This window comes from Polyodon spathula, chromosome 16, assembly GCF_017654505.1.
Source record: "Polyodon spathula isolate WHYD16114869_AA chromosome 16, ASM1765450v1, whole genome shotgun sequence".
Taxonomy (NCBI): domain Eukaryota; kingdom Metazoa; phylum Chordata; class Actinopteri; order Acipenseriformes; family Polyodontidae; genus Polyodon; species Polyodon spathula.
The window spans coordinates 28,976,117-28,994,884 of record NC_054549.1 but is presented as its reverse complement, the minus strand read 5'-3'; the positions used below and the strand labels follow the sequence as shown (position 1 = coordinate 28,994,884).

At 37.0% G+C, this 18,768-nt stretch overlaps 1 protein-coding gene across 5 annotated transcripts in view; it reads right to left on the bottom strand.

The window, feature by feature from the left end:
* The window catches only part of LOC121329019 (dedicator of cytokinesis protein 3-like), a 212,002-nt gene that overhangs the window by 19,207 nt on the left and 174,027 nt on the right, over positions 1-18,768 (bottom strand). For 4 of the 5 annotated variants that reach the window (XM_041274211.1, XM_041274212.1, XM_041274210.1 and 1 more), the window contains 15 exons: positions 18,195-18,292; positions 17,887-17,970; positions 16,910-17,010; positions 15,385-15,466; positions 12,941-13,111; positions 8,240-8,432; positions 7,406-7,533; positions 6,044-6,190; positions 4,499-4,597; positions 4,265-4,359; positions 3,515-3,590; positions 2,561-2,661; positions 1,040-1,098; positions 514-665; positions 179-264 (listed from right to left, as the gene is read on the bottom strand). In XM_041274211.1, coding sequence (XP_041130145.1) covers positions 179-264; positions 514-665; positions 1,040-1,098; positions 2,561-2,661; positions 3,515-3,590; positions 4,265-4,359; positions 4,499-4,597; positions 6,044-6,190; positions 7,406-7,533; positions 8,240-8,432; positions 12,941-13,111; positions 15,385-15,466; positions 16,910-17,010; positions 17,887-17,970; positions 18,195-18,292 — 1,672 coding nt within the window. The remainder of the gene's footprint in view (positions 1-178; positions 265-513; positions 666-1,039; positions 1,099-2,560; positions 2,662-3,514; positions 3,591-4,264; positions 4,360-4,498; positions 4,598-6,043; positions 6,191-7,405; positions 7,534-8,239; positions 8,433-12,940; positions 13,112-15,384; positions 15,467-16,909; positions 17,011-17,886; positions 17,971-18,194; positions 18,293-18,768) is intronic. The other variant, XM_041274213.1, reaches the window with a different exon arrangement.

The following is an 18,768-nucleotide window of genomic DNA, read 5'->3' as shown; positions in this document are numbered from 1 at the left end:
TCAACATGCTGTCAGATGTCTGATGTGAATCTGATGGGTCACTCCAAGCTGTAGTTGTCCATATATATATATATATATATATATATATATATATATATATATATATATATATATATGAAACACTGCATTAAAACAGCATACAGTTCTTCTAAAGACTACACAGACTTATTATATTTACAGAAGACCGAAGAGCTCTCGGTAGTTCTCATCTCCCTTTCCCTCCGACACAAGGCTGTCCAGCTTATCAATTAACTCTGCCTCCACCTGAAATGATAGAGGGAAAAACACACACAAAACAGTTTCTGAAATATGGAGGGTTTGTTGAAAAAAATGCAACCACAAACCGGTTCATTTTTTATTTGGCGATACCAGTAATCAAAGCTCGCTAAGAGAATCACTGAACACGCTGTAGTGTTTTTCACTGGTGCCCCCATTACTGGGGTACTTCTCAGTTACTTACAATAGGGTTTATCTAGAAGAAATGGTGTGGGTTCATTTCAACACGCTACTCACTTGTTTAAAATTGCCATTCTTCCTCTGCTCCCAGTCCATCATGTCATGAAAGATGGGGATCATGATGCTTCGCACTTCGGTCTGCGGCACCAGCGTCACCCCCAGGAATGGGCCGATCATCCCGGGAATGAAGTGGATTTTATTTTCCCCTGCTAGGACAAACAAAGATACCTGCTTAATAATTTGAGGGGTTTTGTTATTTACATTAACCCTACAAAGATGTGAAATAAGCCTTTTATTTTTAAGTGTATGTCCTCACTGAGATACAGTATAACAATACATTGGATAGTGAGACATTTTTTTTGATGTTGGTCTAAGAAAGTGGCCAGTGAGTGTACAATATCAGTGCTTTGATAACATGATGCAAATTCATTCTTATAACCAATGCATTCAATTTATGATGCCACTACTCTCCAAAATCTGTAGATGGAGCTTCTACAGATCTTTATTTTATGTTCCTGGTAACATATAAGTGAAGCACAGCTGGAACAAGCAGCTAGGACGGTGTGTTTTTAAAGTGTCTTACCAAGGTTCTGCCACATGCCGAAGAGTTCATAAGCCATCATCACTCGCATGTCTCCATACCTGGCAGGGGAGAATAAAAACAATGCCTCAGCATTTTTTCATGAGAACTATATTGTACACTTTAGTTCTTTCAAAAATCTAAAAGCACTAGACTAAAATACCTTGTTTTATTTACACATTCATACAAAAAAAAAAAAAACACAGCCATTCCTGAAACAGGTAGATTCTAAGAGGAGTAGAATGTCAGTTACTGTCCACACTTTGCTGTTTTCTACCTCAGCTTTCAATCATAATTACACTTTATCTTGTACTTGATTTTACTCTTAAAGGTAACCGTATTCAGTTTTTTGTATTTGCTCTTATTTGAAATCATTCTTACCCACTTATTGTATTTGCTCTTAATTGAATTTACTCTTATAGCCAAATATTTGTAAGTTTAACTGCTCTTAGTTGTAATCACATTGAAACGTAATTATTTACTGCAATTTCTATTTTCTCTCATTTGAATTTGCTCTTACTACTGATTTGATTGTATTTTATAACTGCTCTTATCTGTAATGTGATACTTTGTGACAATTGTAAGTCGTCCTGGATGAGGGTGTCTGCTAAGAAATAATAATAATAATAATAATAATAATAATAATAATAATAATAATAATAATAATAATAATAATAATAATATCATTCAGAACTGTTTACAGTTTATAACACAGATTTGATCAAACGAATTGTTCCTTTCCCATGTTAGGAGACAGAGATGTTTGACTCAGTCCTGGTTCAGAGCCTGTAAGGCAGAACAAGGATTCAGACCTAGTTGTGGTCTGAGGACAACATGCTCACAAAGCAATGTGATACCTATAGCTGTTTCACTGCAATCATTAGTCAGCACTAGAGCCCCAGAGGGTCACTTCCTGTATCAGCCATTAATTACACACTGCCATTATCGCCTGGTCTGCACTCTGAATGTATAAACCAGCCAGCTAATGTAGTGAACAATAGTGTACTGTAGTATAACCTGGCAGCCCATTTTAAGCTTTGTGTTATATAACCCATACAGTCCCTGGGCTCAAAGCTGCAGGCTGTTACTCCATACAGAACAAATGCCCATGGGACTTGTACTCCCTCCTTGGGAAGACTCTTCCATTCATTTTAATTGTGTTTGCTTGGATCTTTATTAAATGAATACTCCGATTCAAGCCATTGCTTTTTTTATATCACCCTTTATTAATTCTGTTTCTTGGACAGTTTTATGCATATCTAGTCCTTATACTCTAGTTACAAGGAACACAAAAGACTTTTTAAAAACTCAATATTTACTGACACAATCCACAGTAAATTAAGAATTTGAGACATCCTGGACATCTCAGAAGCCTTCCCAACACCACTATATAGAGGAATGGAGCACCATACTATTATCCACAAAACCTTGGCTTGCCGATTAATACATGCTGCCAATGAGTGATGGGACTTTATTTATTATCTTATTATCAAAAAAGATGAACTATGCAACAAACAGTCTTACTTGTCCAGGATCTTCTTCCTCTTGGAAGGAGTTAGGGTCTCCAGCTGCAGGCTGGGTTGGTTAATGTACAAAACGGCCAGGCTGAAGTAGGAATTCCACACCTGCGGTTAGCAATGATAGAACATCAGCAGCAGACACAGAGCATTCTGACCACTTTCAGGAGACCCAGCTGCAATGTTATTCCCTTAAAACCTCCAGGCTTTTTCATTGAGGGGATGTTATCATTCTTAATGGCAATCATAAAGACAGCACGGGTTGTTTAATAACATTGTGCAATATGTTGCTTGGTGCAGTGATTAAATGGTTTCCCACGGGGCATTGTTCAAGACATTTATCCTTGTTTAATGAAAGCCAAAAGCAACTTTCGAGCTTTTTAGATAGCCCCTCCCTAACACAAACACCCTTCAGCTCCAGTTTAATTTTCTCCACAATTATGTCAACTGCCGCTTGTCACCTTGGCCCTGACCAGTGTTACATAAAGTAAAACAGCCATTTGCTTGTTTTTCAGTATGATCCTCACCTGATTTTGCAATATTTCTACAATTATTGGTGATCTGTTTGGTAAATCTACATACTGTATATCTGTTCAACAGGGATTTAAGGGGCTCGACAAATGGGTGTGGCACTGTAGCTTCTCCTTTCAGAGCTTTTTCTTTAAAATAATGAGATCAAAGTTGTGTTTCCTTAAATAGTATGCCACAATTGCATTTTAACCGGATTTCAACATGTCTATTGGTTCTGTTATGAACAGTGGGATACTTCTTGATAAGCAGAATCAGGAATGCATTGTTAGGGTTGCTAAAAGTGTGTAACACCATCTGTCGAGGTGGGAAAAGAGACCACGGTGATGAGGAACCACAGACATCGAGAAACAGTAAAAGGCAAAAAAAAAAAAAAAAATTAAAATGTGAGATTGAACCCAAGATTTTATTTTTCATGTAAAACATTGCCCACCTTGAAATCAAAGTCTGCTTCTGTGAAGTTCTTGTGGAGGGCTGGGGATAGGTACTGGGCAGTAGTGACAATGATGCTGGAACAGGAAAAATCAACAAACAAAAACAGTGAGGGAGCAGACAAAGTCTGTATTTGTGCCTTTTTGTATTGCTAATTGAGGCATGCAAGCCTTTTCAAATCATATTATTAAGCTGAATGACTTATCAATATCATTTTTTTTTTCTTTCTCATCAAATAATCAACAATAGCCTTAAGCCTATAAGGTTATATTTCTCCCTGAATAAATAAAGTGCTATACATGATGCTGTGGGATAACGAGGTCTGTGTTCCCATTGCAGAACAACCCGTTGCAGAACAATGGAACACAAAAGTAGCATTGCCGAGGAAAGATCGCCTCACCCCGAGGCTAATATGAAATGGAATTACAAATCTGATTTATGTTCTATATAAACAGCACTCAAAAAGTCATGACAAGGAGAGGTAGAATAATTTGATGTGCAGTGTCCTTCATATTAAATGTCACAACAAAGTGCTGAGGTTAAACAGTGAGTCTAATGTAGTAAGCATCTCATTTAATTGCATAAAAAAAGCATGCATATTTTCAATCTTCAATCTGTGCCTCATTGAAATAGATTTGAAATCAGTCCCATTTGTTTCCATTGACAGAGACTGAGATCAAAACAGTTTTAATTTGGACTCCCAGTTCAGGATTATGGGTCACTTCAACTCATTATTGAAATGGGTGCTTACTTGCTGGTGAGGAGCCGCATCACCATCCAGTCACGAGGGAAGATGCTCAGCTTCATTAAATTACGGAATACACAGAAGATCTTCAACAGAAATTCCTCAAAACAAAGAAAAAGTGAAAAAAATCAATCTGTGAAAGAATAGTAAATCAATATACAATAATAAACAAGCTCCTCGTGTAGAGTAAAACCATCTCTCTTCTCCGTGTGGAACTGCTAACATTAACTTCACCCTTACCTTCAGCTCCTCCTTGCTCTGAAAGTTGTCCAGTAGATGCTGGTAATGGATTTCCGACATCTGGCGAAGCAGAGACAACATACAGGACACATACTCTCCCTGCCAATTATAAGCATTGTGTCAGACAATCAGATTTTAGTAGAGTTATGCAAAGTAACCAGTAGTAGAAAGGGGGTGGGGTGAAATGTTTATGGAAACTAACATCATAGAAAAACATTTAATACAGTTTTAAAATATTTGCTGTAAGATCTAATCCAATAGTTATATTGTTTCTGTGACTCTCATAACTAGCTTTAAAAAGACCTATTTTTCTTTATCTGTGCTTATGCTTTGTTAAGATATAATTTCCCAAACATTGACTGTAAAAGTTAACCTGAATTAGTCCTTTGAAATTAGAGGGAGGGCAATGGTAGTAAATCTAATTAAAATGAGCATACTAAAATGTAACAAGCCTCTAGTTTCCTCACCTAACAGCTAGATAAATATATGTTATCTGTCTTTTAGGGTTTTAAATAAGGCTGGAGGTTTCCCTTACATTCACCCCCTATTAGGATCTAACTAAGTGGCTAGTCTTTATTTTAAAACCATCCACTGCCTGACTAATGATTTTAATAGAAATGTTTGGATACAAGTGAGAACATTGACACATTATAACTATTATTGCAAGGCCTCACGTGGATGATGGGCTGCCCTTATGACCAGGTGAAATGGTTTTGGGACACTGGGATTGCTCATGTCTAAAGGAGTATGCAGGACCTGAGATTAAATTCTGAAGGATGGCTCTTCCAACAGTACAGCACCTACAAACACCATCTGGGGCAACTGGTTTCATGCCATTTACTTTGTGATGATACAAACACAAATTGCAAAGACTTCTGAATTTTTCTTCAAAGTACTGGAGGCAGTGGAAATGATGTATGGTGAATCTCAGTAGATTTATCCTTAAAGAAAAATAACTCCGCTCCACCATTTACCAACTCAACTGCCCTAAGTGTGTTTTGTAAAATGGCAAGAATAGCACACCTTCTTGTTTTTAGTGACTATTGATTTTTAGGTTGCTAATCAACTTATGATTACCAAGTTGTTGTTGTTGTTTTTTTTTTTTAAATCACCAATTTTATTTTGAATAAGCTGCAAACATGTTTTTAACAAACTAAATTTGCCCTTTTAGGAAAAAAGCATAGCCTATAATGGTTCACTAGCTCTTGAGTTCACCAAACAGTCCATGTTTTTGATTATATTTTTATTTTTGAAGGTTTCTAGTTATTTATTTAAATTTGATTTAAGGCCTGATATATAATCACTACAGCAACAAAACAAGTTTTGTTGAGAAAAAAAACCCTAGACTTTTAAATACAGGTGAGAAGCTCAGGTCTAAGGTGGAAGCAGCCAGGAGTGCAAAGCGATGGACTGAAACGATGAAGCAGCAAGCGGGAGGTCCATGCAGGAGCAGGAGTAGGAGTGTTTGGGGCGAGGAGTTACAGGGAAGCAAGAAGAAGAAGAAAAAGAAGAAGAAGAAAAAGAATCGGATTGTTAGTTACTAACAGTGATCTCAGCCGTGCACTGCGGGCAGCGCTGGCCTCTTACCGCCTCCTGAGACTGGGATTTACTCATGATGGTGAGCAGAGTCTGGAGGAGGACATCAAGGAGGCTCTCCACCATCATCTCCACCTCCTCTTGCACCGAGGTCTCCTGGAGGACACAGACACACGGGTCACGCTACAAACAACATGAGATTAAACATGGGAGTAAAAAAAAGAAGCAGCAGCTTTAAATAAAAGAAATACACTGATATTCTCTCCTGATAACTATTTAAAAAGGAACTTTATAACAACTGCATCTACATATTGTTAAAATTACCTGTTTAACAGCTGATTAAGAGTTAATGGTTAATTCTCTATTGCTGTTTCTACTGAGATCACAATTTACCAGGCCAACTAAATAATGTATTTTTAAAAGGTAGAATAAATAGGATGTACACAGTTACATAATTTGATCACGTTTGTATCAATCATGGCATTGGGTTTCTAATTATTATTTTGTTTCCATTTTTTATTACATCATTTTTATAAGTTTGAGCTCAACAGGTTCACAGCAATGTTTTCCCTACTGAAGACCAAACAGGCTTCTAGTTAGTTCCCCACAAGGGCTTTTTGCATTATCAATGTACGAGTTAAGGCAAGAGAGTTAAGACTCATTTCATTCTCTGTAATGAAACATATATATATAAAAAAAAAAAACCATAAGACTCATTGCATCTATTTAGCAGCTCAATTAACACAACTAGCACATCACAACACAATTGTCAGGAAGCTCACACAGGCATAGAAGGTGAGACTGATAATCAAAGGTTTCAATCAACTTTACCCTCACATTGATAATGCACAAATCCCCTTGTGAGGAACTACCTAGAAGCATGTTTTAATGGTCAAATCAAACAATGCACTACGTAAAAAGGAAATGCTTTTCATTTACTTTACAGCCCAAAGGACACTTTAGTATAGCTATTGATAGGCAGTTTGGTATTTACCATTTAGGATCTACGACCTGATTACATTGGGCATTGGTAAAGGCAGTTGTACACAATACTGCACAACATTTATAAATGTGCCGAAACTGTTGAAATTGTAACCCTTCTAGCCAATTTAATCTAATTAAATTGGTGAAATGAGGCCCTCCTCTTCATAATACTTGCCTACCATGGACTGTATAGTATAAGTGAGACAGATGATACATCCAGCATGATAGATGTATCTTCTCAGTTGGACTGTACTAGGAAAATTAAACAAGCCTTAGCAATGCACCAGTTTGATATCATGCAAATAAGACACAAAATGTCAAAGGCTTCTTCCAGTGGGTTTGAAGTCTAAGTGTGTGCGACCGGGGAGGGGAGAGAGTACTGTTTACCAGTGAGCTGGCCTTGATGATGGAGAAGATGCTGCTGAGAATCCCTGAACAGATGAGCAGCTCCTTCTGCTGCCGCAGGTGGAGGTGGATGTGATGGAGCACCACCGGGAGCAAGATGCGACGAGACTCTGTGAGAGACAGAGAGCGAGAGAGAGAGAGAGAGAGAGAGAGAGAGAGAGAGAGAGAGAGAGAGAGAGAGAGAGAGAGGAGAGAGAGAGAGAGAGAGAGAGAGAGAGAGAGAGAGAGAGAGAGAGAGAGGTCAGTACGGGGCTGTCCAAAGCAGGCAAACACACATATAGCGGTAGGAGCTCACCTAGACAGTTTAGATTCACCCTACAAAATAGGGACACATTATTCTCATAAGTAAATCTATCGAGTTACTCTACCGTAATACATTAAAGGATTTATTCCCAGTAAAAGTAATTAAGAAACAATTACCTAAAATTGATTCTGCCCTGCATACAGTTTAATAAAATAATGTTCATGCAAAAGTATTTTCTTATTTTTGTCTGATTAGTTAATTGATTTCCCAGTATACACATAAGCTTACCAGTAGTGTACAGGTGCAGCAACCACCCTTCCTTTCATTTATTTCTTCCTTATAGCAAACTGCTCATGCAAAAGATTAAGATTACTGTGAAAACAATTCAGGTACTTACTACACTAAAATGATTTTACACTAATCAATAATATATTGTACTTTTCAGTAATTCTTTTCTTAATTGCCTTTATTGGGAATCAATCTCGTGAGGGCTGTGAGCTATCTACCAGGCAACCAGCATCTTCAATGCAACATTAGTTATTTTATAAAATGGTCTTGGTGAATTGGCTAACCTGGGAATGAGAAGAGTCGGCTGTCCACAGTACGAGCGATTGACTGCAGCTTGACCACGTCCATGGACTGGCCAATGTGGACTGTACTGGGCATGCTCCCCAGCGTTCCCCGGACAAACTCTGCCACCTCCTGCACCGTGAACATCTGCAGCAGCTCATCGAAGATGGTAGGGAAGGAGTTCAGAAGAGCCGCCTGGAAGAAAAGAGCAGTGATATGAAGCCATTAGTGTTCCAGGCAGCTGTGCTTTCACTCTGTCACTTCAATGATGGGGTTTTAAATATTTCATTTCATACGGCTTTTTTTATAATTAACTGAACAAGAATGTCATGCAGACCCTTCATTTACCCCAGATAGCGCACAATATTGGAGCACTGATTTTGGCCAATGTTCTGACAACCAATCAGTCTTGTGTTGGCTGCTGAGCAGTGACCCAACCTTGACCCAACCTTGGCCCAACCAAGGAGAACATAAGGCAGAATTCTCAACCTTTACAATCAAATGGATCGCTATCACACCCATCGTCTCCTACGAAAATAATTCAAAGTAAAAAACACACAACAGATAAGGAGGCTAGCTTAAAAACAACTTTTTTTTGTTTTGGCAACCTAACCATGGGCCAAAGTTAGCCCAACATTCATCAGCAGTTTATAAATTCAAATTATAAAGTCCTCTCAAGACTCTCTCGAAGTCTTTTGCCTCAGAGATTAACGTCATCCTCAGATTACAAAGCGATAGGTGAGGTAAGGTGCTTTAGTTTTTTAATGTATTTTTCCCAACAATATTTATATATTTTCAAGTTCCAGCTTTAAATAACCTATGTATTCCCTAGGCTTATTTTACATAAATATTTGTAAACTTTACATTTTCATTAAAGTATTAAGGTTCTATGTTTTAATCATTTGTACCCTGCCATGAAATACAAAGACATTTAAAATAGCGTATTATTGTTATAATGTGACCGCTAGTTGTTTTTGTTTTATTAATTCTAAGTAACAGCACACTATGTTACAGATCACTAGCTATAGTTTACAGATTAATAACGTGGTTATCAAGTGGATCATTTTATTCACAGTCCGGTAAAGGTTCTTGCAGCATAGCACAGCGTAACTACAGAGATTTATATTCTTTCATTTACAGATTACTTTGAAAACCTTCAGGCTTGATATCATGATAGGCAGATGTGCTGTCTTCAGGATCAAGGTAGTGAAAAAAATATCAAATTACTAACGGACCGATATTAAAAACAGAAAAGGAACATACTTATTTTATTTTTTGCTATTTCCCCTGCCTAGCTAATTTAATAAAATTAATCAATAAAATTATCAGAACAGCTTTCCAATAAAGCATTATATTATTATTATTATTATTATTATTATTATTATTATTATTATTATTATTATTATTATTATTTGTTCTAGTAGACTAAAATCAATTAAGTTATATGATCAAATTACTAGTTTAAATATTATAATATTAAAATCAACAGTTAAATAATTCTTATAAGATAATAATAATAATAATAATAATAATAATAATAATAATAATAATAATAATAATAATATCTCAGCTAACTAAAAACAAAACTGTATACTTAAGCAATTAGACCCAAAACACCAGGTATTAAGGACCCTCTGGGACATAATGGGGAAAGAGACAAAAAAAATGTATATTGAATATATAGAGAACCATCTGCCAGGGTTGAATAATAACTGGGTTCATGTTGGCCCATGGTCAATTCATGGATGGCCGATAACGTTGGGCCAACGTTGATGCAACAAGCAGAATGACAATGGGCCAAGGTTAGAAGGCAACACTGGCCCAATCTTACTTGTTACGTTGGCCCAACATTATTGTGCTATCTGGGTTTCATGAATTATTGATTGCAATCTATAATGCATCACATCTTGCATAATTATATATATATATATATATATATATATATATATATATATATATATATATATATATATATATATATATATATATATGTAACATTAACATTTTTTAGGATCCATATTGATTCCTGTACATGGACAGACAGAAACCAGTTCTACAAATTGGCTTGAAACCAGTATATAGTAGATCATAATGTATGAAGAAGTATAAAGACCTACACCCCCCCCCCCCCCCCCCCCCCCCCCAAAAAAAAAAAAAACACACAAACAAAACAAAAACAAAACCAAAAAAAAAAAATGGCAAAGTACGATGAACCTCTGGCATTGCTAGGGTCCTCATCCCTACCCCCTAACATTTCCCACAATCCCCAGAACCGTGTTGTTCTAGTTTTTAATTATGATACACTTAGTGCAACATCTTCTACAGACTCCACTGGGTATTTACCCATACAGTACAACGGTGCTGACAAAGACAACAAGCATTAATGGGTACCATAGACCAATTCTGAACTTTTTTGTGATGTCAATAAAGTATGAAGCATAACTTCCAGTAAGAAATAACAAGGAATTTTACTATGTGCACCAACAAATGTCTCAATTAAAATTCTGAGGGGTTTGTTTATCCCCAACCTTTTGCAGAACTGGTGAGGAAGTTACAGGGTCTAAATTCCTCTCTACTAGCGCCCTGAGAGCTAGACTTGTAACACTATTTAGAAATGCCTTCTTGCAACAATGATGACTCCCTGCCCTCAAATGCGTGATTGTCTAAGTAAAATAATTCTCTATTATTGCATCCTGTACAATGCAATAACTTTAGAATGATTTGAAAGGGGCAGGCAGTTAAAGGATAAAATAAAAAAAATGTTTCTTTGAGTGGGTGGATGGGTAGGTGGTTTCAGAGGGGTGAATGGTAGAAAGTATAATTTTGCTAATGACACTCTTGACTCATCAGGGTTTGGCACAAGGGGGCGCTGTTACTTACAGATAAAGGCGATGGCCTTGGAGCGTTCCCGCTCCAGGGCTGCACACAGTTCACTGCTCCAATTGCCTGTCCATGTGGCGGCTGGGGGCCCTGAGACGGATTGTGGGATAGTGGGGGAGTTATCAAAAATATAAATAAAAAGGTGGCAAACAAGGAAAAAGGAGCAAATAAAAAACAAACTTGTTAAAAAAAAAAAAAAAAAAAAACTAAAAAAAAAAAAAAAAAACACCACACACACACACACACACACAAAATAGCTTTATTTAATGATACAATAAACAAAATAATTAATAAGGAAGATAACAGGTTCTGCCTTTGTGTGGTACTGGCAAATGTTTGCAAACAGTGTGACTGACTGTGAACGTAACACACACAGTACAGTGGACTGGGTCTAATACCTGCTTCTCAGGCAATTAATGTCTAGTACAGTATGTTGTGCTGGTTCCTTTTATGTAAGTTGAAAAGTCAGTTGGATTAGATCTGGAATGTACCCATGAATATAAGTCACTACCTCAAATAGTTTCTGAGATACAAGGCTTTGCCACTGTTGTGGCAGCAGCTTTATACGTTAGAACAGGGTTCATTTTTCTTGTATTCTACCATGATTGAACTTGACGGAGAGAATCACAGAATACAGCTGTATACTAAGTATGAAGCCAAAAAGTCACATTTGGCAGCAATCTTAGGTCGCAGGTCAAAATGAAGGAGGATTTTAAGTGTCTGAGGAGTTTCCATATCACTGAAATTCAAATTGAAATTCATTCAAACTCCCCTCATCAGGTTTCATAAGTACGTAATATTAGGTCTTGATAGTCAAGCTAGAGAATTATAGAATAAAGAGTTTGTGGGTTGTAAAGTACAGTAAATATAGTATAACATCTGTTTTCATTTACATCCAGAAGGAGGCATTCTCTACACTTACAAATGTGCCCCCTGCTTGTATTAAATATCTTCACATTTGTGACTGTGCTAAGGCACCGCTCATTAATATACTAGAAGATTACTTGAAGATAAAAACAATTACTGAATATACCACTTGGGCTGTGTGAGTAAATGGAAGACTTTAAGAAAATGTCAACAGAACTACTAAGAAATAATATGAAAAGGATTTGAGCAACCTTTTACATTTTTCTAGGAGACTCTTGCTCTTGTATTTCGTTAAATCTCTCAAGGTTATAATGAGCAATACAGCATGAGATTGCAGAAAGCTATTATACTACAGATGAGACAGTAGTTTTCCTTTAATAATAATGAGTTTCTGGATAACAATAAATTAAGCCTTATTTATCTACTTATTTACCACCTCACCCATTCTGTCTCTCACACACACACAAAAGAAGATAGACACATTTTTAATAGCCAACGTTACAACAACAATCTTGTGACTACTTCTGGCTTTTAGTAGTACCATTACTCCTGTTTTTTTTTTACCAGTACACCTTTTGGTGTCCCTAGTAAAACGTTGCCTGGATTCTCTCATGGTGTTTTGCTTGGCTTTGCTGTGTATAGTTTTAGAATTTGTAGGGTAGTACAAAAAATGCCCCCAAAAAAACAATGAGCATCCCTTCGCCTTCACCAATTCAGCTCAGAACACAAAAGTACCCAAGATTCCAAAGTAATGAAAATGTGTATTACCTTTAGTGCTTCTGTGATGTGGAACAGTTTGCCTGATTCTTCGTGGCTTGGCCAAATGTCACTACTCTAATATTGCACTTGTATGTAGTTATTAAGTGTGTTTTATGTTGTAAGCCCCAGACAATGTGATGGTACATCTCAATGATCTCTTATTTCCTATGTAAAATAAATCAGTAAGGTCGACTGACCTGTGTAAAGATGAGGGTTTCGGAGCTACGGCTGTCCAGGCTCAGCACGAAGCGGATGGACTGGAAGAGCTCCTGGATGCTCATCCTGAACTGATCCTCCTCCATCCCGCAGGTGGCTCGAGAGTACAGGATCCGCGACTGGACAATGAACTTGAATAGGTACTCCAGAGCCTAAATGGAAGGGAAAGGTGAATAAATTGGCTTGGGTGTGTATCCCAGCTCAGCCACTTACTCATTGTGTGACACTGAGCAAGTCACTTAACCTCTTTGTGTTCTGTCTTTCAGGAGACACGTTCTTATAAGTGATTCTGCAGCTGATGCATAGTTCACCTAGAACTAGTTCACCAAGACTATACCTAGTCTTGTATCTTGTAAAGCGCTTTGTGATGGTGGTCCACTATGAAAGGCGCTAAATAAAGATTATTTGTTTGTTTGTTTCTGGGTGGCTAACTATATGAGTCTCCTAATTGGGCACCAGGGAGATTAACTGATAAATGAATTTTTAACTGAGGCTCACAAAACTGAGGACCATGGCAATTAATTATCGATGAATTGTTGCATCTCTCGTGGGAACTACTGAGCATAAAGCACTACAGTGACAAAGCATAGCGAAACCCACTGCTTTATTGAGATTAAATTGATATATTTGTTAGTGTGTGTGTGTATATATATATATATATATAATATATATATATATATATATATATATATATATATATATATATATATAATTTACTAATATTGATGAATTTGAGAAGTAGTCTCAATTTGCTGTGTGTGTTGTGTGTGTGTGTGTGTGTGTGTGTGTGTGTGTGTGTGTGTATATATATATATATATATATATATATATATATATATATATTGAACTACTTAAACTCTTCATCAATATTGTACAGGTTTGTACCATGTGTCTAGTCGGTGCATTGTTTCAACTTGGCCCTTGTGAAAATGAGATATGTCCTGAAAACACATTTGCAAACAAAATTAATAAATGTGTCCTGCTGGGTGGCTAAAGAACATCCCTGGAAATACACTTTCTGAACAAATATGCAGAATTAATTAGGTATAAAATAGCACAGCATCTAAACTCAGCAATGGATTTATGTTATTAATGTTATCCATTTGTATCTCCACAACAAAACTAGTTTTCATTAATTAATTATACTACATTGTAATAGAAGTCCAGATTCACTCTAAAGGTAACTGGCTTTGTTCTTCTAAAATTATACCCATCATTTTTCTCAGACTACAATTTCCAGATGGGAGTCTAACAGTTACACAATACATTTTTCATATAAGCAGTAACACGCACAGTAACCAAGCGGTCTACTCTCTCGAGAGGTATTGACTGCAGTGACTGCAAGGAGATCAGTGATTAAAAGAAGACAGAAAACTCAACAGAAGAGATTTCTTTCGATAACATTTTAGTTAATATATTACCAATTTTACATCTACTGGTTAATGTCATCATGACCTGTAAGTGTCTTATGCAGTATTTTTAATTAAAGTCAATGGCATTTGATAAATTACCATTACCAATATTGCAAGCAGACAGGATTCAATTTAATAAATAAAAAAAGACAAAAAATGTTTCCTTAAAATTATGATTCATATAAAAAAACAGTAACAGAAGTTAGAGTATCTTTTCAAAGGAAGTGATAAGTGACAATGCTCACGCCATGTAAATATTTAATTCTTACTGCTAGCTAAGCAGAGCTTGACTTTTGCATACATTAGTAATCATAACTCAGCACCATGGTATTCATGCTTTTGAATTCACCACAGCTTGTATACTGTTAAATGTACTAAAATAAATATATAGAGAGATTTAGTAAGCAGTTCCTTTATTTGTAATTTAGCTACTGTGCATTATTCAGTGTTTTTTTCTATTCTGTATGAAGTTTACATTTCCCCCTTTTTGTGAAAATAAATACATAATTAAAGCACCTGATAATGTGAGAACAATAGAAATAAACTGTTCATTTTTGGGCTCTTAAGCTCTCCATCAGTCCCACTGATGCACCTCTGACCCCTAGCTATGTGCATCACCACTGAAGTACAGTAAGAATTGGCATTGCAAATGACATATTAATAATAGGTTTTACTCTATTAACCAAGGACAGCAATAAATAGGCAATTACATGGGACACATTGCAGCCTAGACTTCTATTAACATAACCAACACTTTAAGAGTTTAAATGGTATACTGTGTAGCACACTTTCAACCAAATTGCTTTCTTAGAAACAGCTAATAGATGGCGATAGATGGTGAAAAAAAGAGTCATGTTCAATTGGGACACAGGCCACTATTACATGTTACATCTGATGCTTATTTAGAGGAATTGTATGGCATTAGAGAGAGCTTCTGCAGATGTAAGGGAACTTTGTCTCTCCCTATCTCAATATCTGAAGTCATTTCCAGGTATTCCCAAAGTGACACCTACCCTCATGGCCTCTTGAATGTGGTCCTGGCGAACGACTTCGGCCGAGCGATCCATGTACCACTTCAGACAGTGGATCAGTTCCCTGCAAACCAGACACACAGACTGTCAGCACTACCAAATCACATACATAAAGAAAGCTCCAGGTTACTCTGCATATGATGCTCAGCATGTGAAGTTACATTAAAAAGGGTTTTAGTACATGTGACAGGATTGAAAGGAGTCCCTGTTGTAATTTGCCCTCCCAACCACTGGCAGCGCTGTGTAGGGCTGACCGTGATTGAGCCAGGAGGCTGAACTATGACCAGACCGGAAGTTTCGGGTCGGATGGCCATCTTGGAATGTGGCTGTCGAGTCCCATCATTGCAATCAGCTGTGCTGTGCTCGTCGATTGGCTGACATGGGGCAGCGTGCTGATTGTAGGGGCGGGACTCGGCACTATTTAGGCAGCATGGTTTTGCTAATCAGTCTCCCTGTCCTGAACTGAAAACACAGAAGAGACACGCTGTGCTTTGTTGTTTTGCTTTTACAAACCTGCTCTAATTCACAGAATCCTGAAGTTTTGGAAAAACCTGGTGGATTACCACAGTGGAAAAAACTCAGGACTATTCGTTATTTCTCGGAAGGAAGCCAAGAGGCGGTGAGAGGAAACCCACTACAGCAGCACAGAGAAACCCTGTGCTTCTTTTATTGTTGTTTTTTTGTAACCACAATGATTTTGTTTAACCTTTTTTGCTGGTACTCAGATAGTTTTCTTGTTTTGTTTTCTGCAATACTGGACTGTTTATTATCGTTGTGTGCTAAAATCAAATCCTGCCCAGATGCCATTGTTGGTACAAGGCTCCAGGACTAAACGTCACTTCCGGCTCTTGTGTGTTGTCATTTCTGGTCCCTCCCTAAGCTCCGCCCACTACCCTCCCAAAGTACATTAAAAAGGTTTTCAGGATGTCTTTACGTTGATGGTGGGGTGAGGAGGGGTGACATTACTGAAGACTCCAGCGCAATTACTTGAAACAGTGATTGAAGTTTCTGATAGATTGAAAGAGAATTTAACAGGTTCTCACTCTGACAGGTACCATCAAAACCACTCTAATAGGTTTTGATACCTTTATGCATCTACCCTATAAGCCACTTGCATAACTTCGACTGATAGCTTCAACTAAAACAGCTAAAATCTTGGGACTACCAAAAGGCCTGCATCCACCATTCTTAGATAGCTATTTAATACAGCATTTGACTATAGTATCTTGTAATTCAGGCACTATAATATCAAGGTACCAACATACTGTAAGTACAATGAATGAGTGTCCTTTGTGTCATTTTATTTAAGATAGTACATTAATACATTTGTCTTACAGCCACAAAAATGTAACATGAACAACACAACTCAACATTCTTCTATCATTCTGACAGGTAGCTAGTACAATAGATAAGGGTTTTCCAGATGACTGGAGATCTGAACCCAATCCATTTCAAGTCCACTGGGCTATTTGAGCTTAAGCTGCCTTCCTGTGCTCATGTGACTTACTTGTAAGCCAGTGCTCCTGCAAAGTGCTTCTGGATGTAAGTGTCCATGACTGGCCGGAAATGATAGTACTTACTATCCCGGAGTAGATTGATGATGAAGACCTGGAACACAGAAAGAGACAAGTGACTTCCAGTCTGACCTGTGAACTGACTATGAATGAGAATCTGAAACAAATGATATTAACCCACTGGTGTCCAAAAACAGTGTTCTACAGAAATGAGGCTCCCAAAATGGCCTACCCAATCTGAGTCATAATGTTAAGCAAAGAAAAATGATCAAAAGCATAGTGTATATATATATATATATTATATATATATATATATATATATATATATATATATATATATATATATATATATATATATATATATATATATATATATATATATAATGACAACAAACCAATGTACCTCTGTATACTGCAACATTCATTTGTACCTCAGTATAATGCAACATTCATTTTTAATACTGGTGTCCTGCACTGAGCAGGCTTTATTTCTTAGTCCTTTAAGATCGTGCCAGTAACTCCATTAGCTTATGTGCTGAATGAAACATGTGGCAGCTTCTACCTAATATACCATAAAGTTATGGAAGAGGATTACATGTTAAGCACCATCAATGACGTCTCTGTTATTTAAACCTTGACTTCTACTAAGCTTCTAACAGCAAAAGAATATTTAAGAAACTCGTGCCTTGTGGGCAATGAGCCATGACAGTGGGCCTGACTTTCAAATTGACAGATATGTGCATGCAAGTCTACCGAGTACCTGTGGGGTTTTATTAATCTCAATGAAGACAAGAAACAGCCTAACATACCAACCATGAAAAAGGTTTCATTTGCATCACAGCTCTATTAAATATTAAGAGTTGATTCTGTGTTAAACTGTATGTCAGGCAGACAGACGGGTTGGTCAATGTCTTCATCAGTGTAAACATTTGTTGACTTGACTAATTCTGATTTCTTAGTCTTTACTTACCAACGACTGGAAAACCAGAGGCCCGTATTTGTCTGTGTTGTCATCTAGAATGGAAAACAGTGTATCTAAAATATCCTGAAGGAACTAGAAAAGAGAGGAGATATTATAACAATAAGTTTGTTAGCCAAATGGCAGATTCAAAGCATTTTTGTAAAAATCAACAACTATTAATGTATTACAGTATGTTACTTACAATAGTTATAAACACATTCACGTACTATATGGTCAATAATGGATGCTGACAAGCTCATATCTCAGTTCCTCAATGTAAAGAAACTTGACATACAAAGTTATAAGGGGCTCCTTACTTTAACAATTTCCTCTCCACTGACATGCCGCAGCCTTCCCAGGATGTCCATCAGTCTGTCTGGGTGAGCCTTCCACTTCAGCAGGGCCAAGAGATCCACTGAAAGCAACCAGTTCAGATAATGAGAGTGCTGGCTAGAAGAACAGCCATTGGGAATGCACCAAAGTGTATTGAATACCATCAAAATGACATGTTTGTGCATAAAACTTCTATGCTTCACAAGATAAAAAGCAAACATTATCTCTAAAACTGCTGTTATTATGCTTTTAAATTGAATTTAGGATTTTTAAAAGCCTTCTCATAATGTATAATTACTATATTCACCTAAGGTTGTCAAAGTCCCTGATTCACGTTGCACCCAGAGTCTATGCTATAATATAAAGATGAACAGTCTCTCTTTGTTCCACTGCTTGTGACATAGTGTTCATGTTTACATGGTGTAACATTTTGGAAAAATGGTACAACATTAATGAGAAAAATTCTGTTTACGTAACCTAGAATTGTGCATTACTAAAGTATCCATATTGTGTATTGAAAAAAGTTGTAAGCAACCAGCAGTTTTAACTTATACTGAA